Genomic DNA, 7,548 nt, shown 5'->3' with positions numbered 1-7,548 from the left:
AGTTTCACCTTTACTAGAACCCTTACTCAGATTACTAGTTAAGCCCCACCCCCAAGAAAGCTGGAACATGGGGTATATCTTAAGCTTTCCGGTTTAGAGGGAGCAGTGTTGAGGTTGGCTAAATGAGAGCTGACAAGGCCTTAGGAGGCTAAATAAGTTGTGTATCTAGAATGAAATAAACCATTTAAATAATCCTTATTCTGGTGTAGCTTCTGAAGAGCTTAACAATAACTAGTTTACTGAGATTTGACAAGTATCTCAGGGCTGCATGAAGGTGAACGGGGTTTAAACACTGTATAGATTTTGAGCATGACATTTGCTTGATGGTCAGGCACCGTTTCACAAAAGTGATTTGTGAGCGCAGCTTACGAGCAGAATCACAAATGACGGCAGTGCCCCTTTCTACAAACTGTTGTGTATTCTGATTCATACGGGGCTCCTGCATAGGTTGCACGTTTGCAATTTGTTTAACTTAGTGAAACGTAAACATTTATAGCAAAGGAAATGATCTTGTGATGCAAATCATGTTTGTAATGTTGCCGAAGTCCATCCTTACCAAGGCAGATCACAATGAAAGACACCATGCAGTCTTTCGATATGAGACAGTTAATTGATAGGCAATAGTTTCTACAAATAACAGGTGGATTTATTTTTCCAAAAGGTTATTTACATTATGTACATAAACACACCCAAAATAAGCCACATACAGTAACACTAGAGATCAGGTATATCCTTCAGTTACACAGTGTATCAGTAATCTCAACAGAAAGAAAAAAAAAAAAAAGGCACACTAAAACCCCCCAAAAACTAAAAACCACAAACACACAGCCACACATAACATACACACACACACACACATACTGCATCTGGGAGAAATGCATTCACTATATGCTTCATTATGGGATGTGTTCCGATAAATAAACGTTGGTCGTGCAGTGCTTCCATTTTTTCATAAATAAAACAAATATTTTAAAATGTACAGTACAGTGACTACAATTGCTGGTGTATGTCCACTGGCACAGATGTGTATTCGTCACTAGCCCACACAAAAGGAACATTCTGCAATCCTTTGAGCATTAACACATTTTACACTGTCCCTCGCCTCCAACCTGTGCGTCGTTTTCCAGTCTCAGGCTGGACAGACCCCCGGAAACCAATGAAACCTTCCAGGTGCAGTTAAGCCCCTCCCATCGCGTGCTGATCATTCTTCCTCCATCAAAAAGTGCTCATAAAGAGAAGGCAGTGCTTCTCCGATCCATATTCAGTCTGCCATGGTGATTGTGTGTTGGAAGTGGTCGTTACATGACAAGCCTGCCGATCAAAAACATGGTTTCATTTACTTAGACTCACACACACGACAATAGCTAAATTTAACATTATTCTGACAAGATAGCCAACATTTTATGTTTTGTACCGTTTTCTTGGATTCACCTCCCAGCCATCACGACACTTCACAAAAGTTAGCGAGCCCCCTGGTGAAATTTCGGTTTTTGCAGGGTCCTGGGTGCAGAATGTAAACCTGAGACAACCAAAAAAATCTCAGTAAATGTTTGTCAAAAAACAAAAACCACCACAACAACATCGTGGGGGTGTGGCATCTACCAGCCCTACTTACTTCTTCTGCGTTTCGCCAGCTTTTACACGAATCCGTCTGACTTGCAGTATAGGTTTTGGAGGCTTAGTGTTCCAGGCCCAGAAAGTCTTCTTAATGTTCTTCCAGACGGAGTTCCAAGATTCAGATTCTCCTTCCCAGCTCAGACTGATCTTCAGCAGGTCGCCAATATCCTCTTCAGTAAACACCAAGAAGGTGTTTGTCAGGTTCAGACTTATTGTGTCCTCATGGCTGGACAAAGGGAGGAGAAAAAGACGCTAAGTCAGGTGGTCAGAAAAGTTCTTGCAGCTGTGTGTCAGTCAATCATTTTAAAACTAATTTTTAAAAGAGTAGTGTGTGACTAAAGCAGACGTTACATGCTGAACAATCTGAACTGCTGTGTCTGATTGCGGACATACTGCCTTGCCAAGTCATGCTTTTACATTCAAGCTAAATTAGCTTTAGCAGCTATGGAAACCTGAGTACTCAAGTTCTTTTTCCAGTCTAAGCTTGTTGTACATCTTTGAAAAAGGTCAGTGCAAACAAGGTTCAAATTCCAAGTATGCCAGATTGCGTCTCAATATCACAGGCAGCGTAGCTACCAGGTTGAACATAAGGGACCATAGCCAAGCCAGTGCATTAGTAGTTTTATGGATAGTCATGCGGAAGTGTTGTGAGAAGAGACCAGTTTTGCAGGAGGAATTTAATTTGTACTTACACATCGACAAATATGTTTCCTGTATCATTATGGGCTCCGTACAACTTGACGTGGAAGGTGGGATCTGCATTGTCGAAATGTTTTCTGTTGAACACGTGCATCTTCATCTGGTAATGGTAGCCTTCAAAGAGAACACAAAAACAGTTAATGTTTGACCCAGTAGTCAGTGTAGTAGTCTACGCTGGCAAGTGAGGCTAAAGATAGAACGGAGCTGCTTATCAGTTTTTACTGTAGGAAGTACACATAGTAGTAAGATAAATTGATAGATTACAATGCATTTCCTTGTTGTGACTCACCTCCGAAGGGCGTGTCAGCACGTGTCTTCAGATACATTTTACTGTTGCGCCTCTTGCGCATCTTTCTGGTGTTGTAGCCAATGTTGTTGCAGCGATTTTTGCGGCAGCTGAGGCAGATGCCCTTCTTGAAGCGATCGGGACCAGTGCACTGGAAGGCAAAGCTCATGTGGTCCTTGTTCATCAGGGAGTCCACGAATAAGTGTACTGCCCGCTCATGTTCACATTTCATGACCTCCATGAAATCTGAAGGAGAAAGGCATGTTAGGTCTACTGTATATGGTCAAATGTAGAATAAAAGGATAGGTTTGATGTCACGACAGCCAAACAAATTGATACTGAAAAATGGAGAAACAGAAAACTTACTTCCAGCCACCGCCAGCACATCACCCAGAGCACAGCCAGGCTGCACGTCACCACCATTGGGGTAGATATCAATGTCCCCAATTGGCTGCTGGATCCCAATGCTGACACCCAGAGCCTCTCGAGTGTATGTGTGCAGAACGTCCACAAAGTCAGCATCATCTGGGGAGAGGCGCCTCGATTCCTCTACACCCTCAAACATTGGTCCTGCTGGGTCTAGACCTAATAGAATTAAATGATGAAACGGATAGTCAGTAAAATGAATCAGCATGATGTTTGAGGAGCATTTGCCAATTTGTGTTGCACTTCACTTGCCAGTGATTCTGCCGATAGTCCCTCGTACATACGTTCCTGCGTAGCCGGCTACGTGAGCGCCTAAACTGTAGCCAATCAGGTGCACGTTCTCCAGAGGCAGTTGCTTCTCATCCTGTTGGGAGAAAAAATAAAGAAGTTGCACTCACATCTGCAGCTGACACCATGAGCGCCAACGTACAATCCTGGAATTCCGCCAGCAATAATCAGTCGTGCCTGCAGCTGAGCCAGGCTCAGTTAACCCAGACAGAATCTACTGACAGTCCCTTCCATGCAACAGCGCCTCCACCATCTGTCTCCGTTTGTCTCCATGAAATACTCTTTGTCCATGTTTACAACTACATGGCAGGATGCCTGAATCTCTCCTCACTCGCCATTCGTGCACAGTCCAATTTTGTGGCAATCCTGCTGAATGAGAATTGTTGTCTTTGCCTTAGAAGAATTGAATAGACCGTGATCCTTATTAGATGCTCTGAAGAGCATTGAGCTAAAGAAAAGGATACTAGAGGCAAACTTTCAACTATCTAAAGCCGTGAAGACAACATGCCAGAAAGAAATTAAGCTACTGCCTCAGTGTGACTTTAAAAAAAAAACATCCAATAAAAGTGTATATTTAGCATCTCATTTCAGGTCTTGAAATGTGTTTTGACAGCTCTGTCATGCTCACAAAAGGTTGTGATTGCTTAAAAATCACACAAATGGAAAGACAGAAGGGGGACAGGTCTTAAGGATTTGTAGGTACACAGCTGCTCTTCTGTCACATAGCATTACTGTCTTAAATGCCAAGATAGCTCAGGTCACAAAAATAATTTATAAAGAAAACCACATGACACTTGAGACCCACCTACATACTAAAGACACCTTGCTTTTATAAGACCAAGCTATGTCAAGGGTGAGTGACAACACATGCATGAACCTCTGGTATGCAGTGTAGTGTTGCATCCAACTGGTTCAGAGCTATTGTAAATGATTTTTGACACCCAAATAGAAACAGTGGTGTATTTGCATGATTTGTTCAGTTGGTTTTAGCAGAACACTCCGTACATGGATTCAAAAGAAAACCAGATTGATTTTACAAGGTGCTTCTGGAGCCTAAATGACCACACACGCACCTGAAGCCAGTTGAGCATGGTGGCAATGTTGAGGCCGACGTCATTAGTTCGGTTGACTGCATCGGGGTAAAGCTGCTGAGCCATCACTATCCAATCAACCACCACCACATTGGCATCGCTTTCACGCTGCATCACTGCAGAGACCAACTTGTGCATCCAGCTTTCGAACATCCCGCTCATCTGAGAGAAAAAGATAGCAAGTCATTCAGCCAGATTACTTTAAACCCGGTGACTCAAGTTCTCTCACATTCACATGATATGTTCAAAGAGCTCTAGGTGGAGAGACACCACTTCCACCAATGCAATACACACATTTCCCCTTCTCCCAGTGGAGAGAGGTTGCGGTTTGTCAAGGGTGACCCACATAGAGAAAGAGGGGGACTGCAGCTAGATAGTGGTGATTGAAAAAAAAACAACATAATTTCAACTCACTGTCCAGCCATGGATGATGAAGATGGTCTTGGCTGTAGCATTGAAGCCACACTCCTCTAGACACTCCTTCTTGCCTGTCTGCAGGTAGCAGCCCTCATGGTCCAGATCCAAATTCTTCCTCATGTTGTACTTGATGCCATTGACAGCCTTGTTGTCTGTTGACAATTCATCAAACCCACCTTCTTCACCTGAAGGATAATTGGTTAGATTAACTTTATTTCTCTCCTGCTTTTCAGATTTTTCTGCTTCCTGAAGTTTGTTAATTAAGACAAAACATCTCTCCAGGAAAATGTTCCAAAACACTCAATTCAGCTAATCATCCCTCACATTTGCAGGAAGCGTCTGCCGATCAACTTGCTTTTGCAGCGAAGTGCTATGCCGGTTGAGTGCAGGTTGTACAGTAGATGCAGGCGCAGGACTAAAATGTCACCGCCACCCTTCTTTTATGTCACCGTGTCTTTCACACAGTTGCTGCCAGGGCTCCTATAATTATCTGACTTTAACACTGTACTCTCAGGCCTGAGGCTAAAACGGCAGACCTACAAGAACAGCAAGAAGGGGACGAGATTGCCGACAGTTTATCCAAAATAATTATTGAAATGTTAAGAAAGAAAAGGTTATTTTATCACTGTATTTGGTCTTTGTGTTTGATTCTCGATGAAGGGGATAAATATTTTAATACCAGTCTGGATTAGTCTCGCGCACACAGCAGTAACGTCAGACCTTAATTTAAATGAACTCGACACCCTTTGGTAAAGGGCCACACCGACCTAAATGACTTCAGCTGGGTTGTAAAAAAGCTGGTGAGCGGTCAGTGGTAAAACGCGGATTCAGCGGAACATCTTTCCTAATAGTTCACACAGACGTGGCGTTGTGTGTCCCCCACTTGAGCTTTGCGTCAAGACGCCTTTGGTGCTCTCCCAAAAAAGGACATGTTGCAGTCTCTTAAAACTCCATTCCCGTTTTTCCTAGTTCACTCCCCGCCACACTTGTTCGTATTTGTAATTTATCCTCAATAGCCCAGAAATGCAGATTAATTAAGCATGTTGTGTGTGGGGAAAGTGGAGGTTTAAGCTGCCTATTAGATTGTTTCATTCATAGATGTTTCACAAGCGCATATTCAGCTTTCTTTACGCATGTGGTGTTAGATTTTGACACTTTGTTTTGAGGCTGGCAAGGAAATTGCCTAAAAGAATAGTAAGAATTGGACAATAGACACAAAGCCGTTTCTTACCTTTAAGAACAGCGTTTTCCCCAAGAGCGGACGAAAAGAGCGTAGTGGCACACTGTAGGAAAATCCACAGTAAAAGGGCTTTATGATTCATTTCTCAGTCACAGACTAGTGTTCCTGGGAATATAACCAGTTTTGCCGGTGGTAGCGCGGTAGACCAGGCCTATGTGAATGAGTTTAGATCCGGTGGTGACAAAGAGCAACGGAGCCGGTGATGCGTCTTGGTGGAAGCACCGCGTAAGAAATGTATTAGCATCAAGTGTATGATTAGAGTTTTAAATAGTTTCCCCCTTTTCAGTCATCTGATCATCGGCTGATCTATCGCGGATCTTATTGGTCAAGCCCCCGTTTGTTTACGTTTAAAGGCGTGGCAAAAGCTGAATGAAGTAGTAGTAGGCTGCTCACGTTGCGCGTATTTTAACCCTTGTGGGTATGTACGACTGACGCAAGCCTCCATAAACCACATCCAGTAGCCTGGTGTTTGTATAGGCTACTGAAAGTCATCCTGATCACACCTTTGTTGCTCAACAGCATTCCAACAATGTGTAAAAATAATATCAATAGAGGAAATGCCAATGGGAGGGCTTCCATAGAACCAGTCCCGGTACCCACATTAGGTTACTTTTTAAATCTTACAGTAGCCCAATACAAACTACAAATATCTTTCCGTGCCCATTATTATTCGTGGGAAACCCACAACCCCCTCTCTGGGAATATTTAAAAGGCTCCGAACCGTGTGTGTGTGTGAGGGGGGCCTGGCGCGCTGCCAAACCATCTTAGCTCATCTTAGCCGGTTTCAATTGATGAGGCGAAGAATGGGCGCACTCACGCAAAAATCTCTGCTACAATAACACCACTGTTTTGTGTACATACACCAGCGGCCACGGCCCAGGAAGTGTCACCTGCCACCACAGCAGCCCGTGGTACCCGGTATCTTATCAGCTCTTACGCAGCTCTGAAAGTCCTGCTGCTGCTAGGTCGTTGGGTTTAACCGCTGTGCATGGTCAACAAGCCATAAAGACATTTCACCATTCAGTGATTGTCTGACTCCTCACTCTCTTTATCATGGTCTCTCTTAGGAGGTCTTCCTCAGATTGATCCGCAGTGTCTTCTGTATAAAGATTATGGTCCTTTCTCTAGCCTGTATAATATTTGTTATATTTATATTTTTTGTCTTGTCATTGTGTTTTGTTGTGAGGCTACTCTCCTCTTATTTTTTTTAACATCAGTGCGCTGAAGTGCGTTTTGTATCCACAATGTAGGCCTAAATAATGTCAAATGTAAATAAAACCCAATCTCTTTCACATTATCATCTTCATTGGCTTCATCATGACTTGGACTGACATGGCTAGAAATTATGCATATCTTTGAATCTAAGGAATACACAACTGGCATTGATATTAAAAATGTGTTTTTCAAAGGAGAAGTGTGAGCCGGTGAGTCATAAAGGGGGGTCCAAAATAACTTGTCCTTTTTTTTTTTAACTCATACTTGTA

The 7,548-nt window shown here is 43.1% G+C and overlaps 1 protein-coding gene across 1 annotated transcript; it reads right to left on the bottom strand.

The window, feature by feature from the left end:
* Positions 1-624: 624 nt before the first annotated feature.
* Positions 625-6,278, bottom strand: lipg (lipase, endothelial). The gene is made up of 10 exons (XM_038704061.1): positions 6,056-6,278; positions 4,822-5,009; positions 4,390-4,569; positions 3,281-3,392; positions 2,969-3,187; positions 2,606-2,848; positions 2,310-2,430; positions 1,616-1,843; positions 1,415-1,519; positions 625-1,311 (listed from the first exon to the last, which is right to left on the bottom strand). The coding sequence occupies exons 1-10, from the start codon at positions 6,144-6,146 to the stop codon at positions 1,299-1,301; spliced, it is 1,500 nt and encodes a 499-aa protein (XP_038559989.1). The 5' UTR covers positions 6,147-6,278; the 3' UTR covers positions 625-1,298.
* Between the last annotated feature and the right edge of the window lie 1,270 nt (positions 6,279-7,548).

This window comes from Micropterus salmoides, unplaced genomic scaffold, assembly GCF_014851395.1.
Source record: "Micropterus salmoides isolate LMB-PRFRI ecotype aquatic unplaced genomic scaffold, ASM1485139v1 Ms_hic_scaffold_7, whole genome shotgun sequence".
NCBI lineage: Eukaryota > Metazoa > Chordata > Actinopteri > Centrarchiformes > Centrarchidae > Micropterus > Micropterus salmoides.
The sequence above is the reverse complement of the archived record's forward strand: the minus strand, read 5'-3'. Positions and strand labels throughout refer to the sequence as shown.

Bases quoted from the DNA above. Each gene is read 5' to 3' on its own strand.
- lipg (XM_038704061.1), bottom strand. From the start codon at position 6,146: ATGAATCATAAAGCCCTTTTACTGTGGATTTTCCTACAGTGTGCCACT. The intron at 3,188-3,280 runs GCAAGTGAAGTG...TAATTCTATTAG, and splicing joins GACTATCGGCAGAATCACTG to GTCTAGACCCAGCAGGACCA. The intron at 2,431-2,605 runs GTGAGTCACAAC...TTCTCTTTGAAG, and splicing joins TGCTGACACGCCCTTCGGAG to GCTACCATTACCAGATGAAG.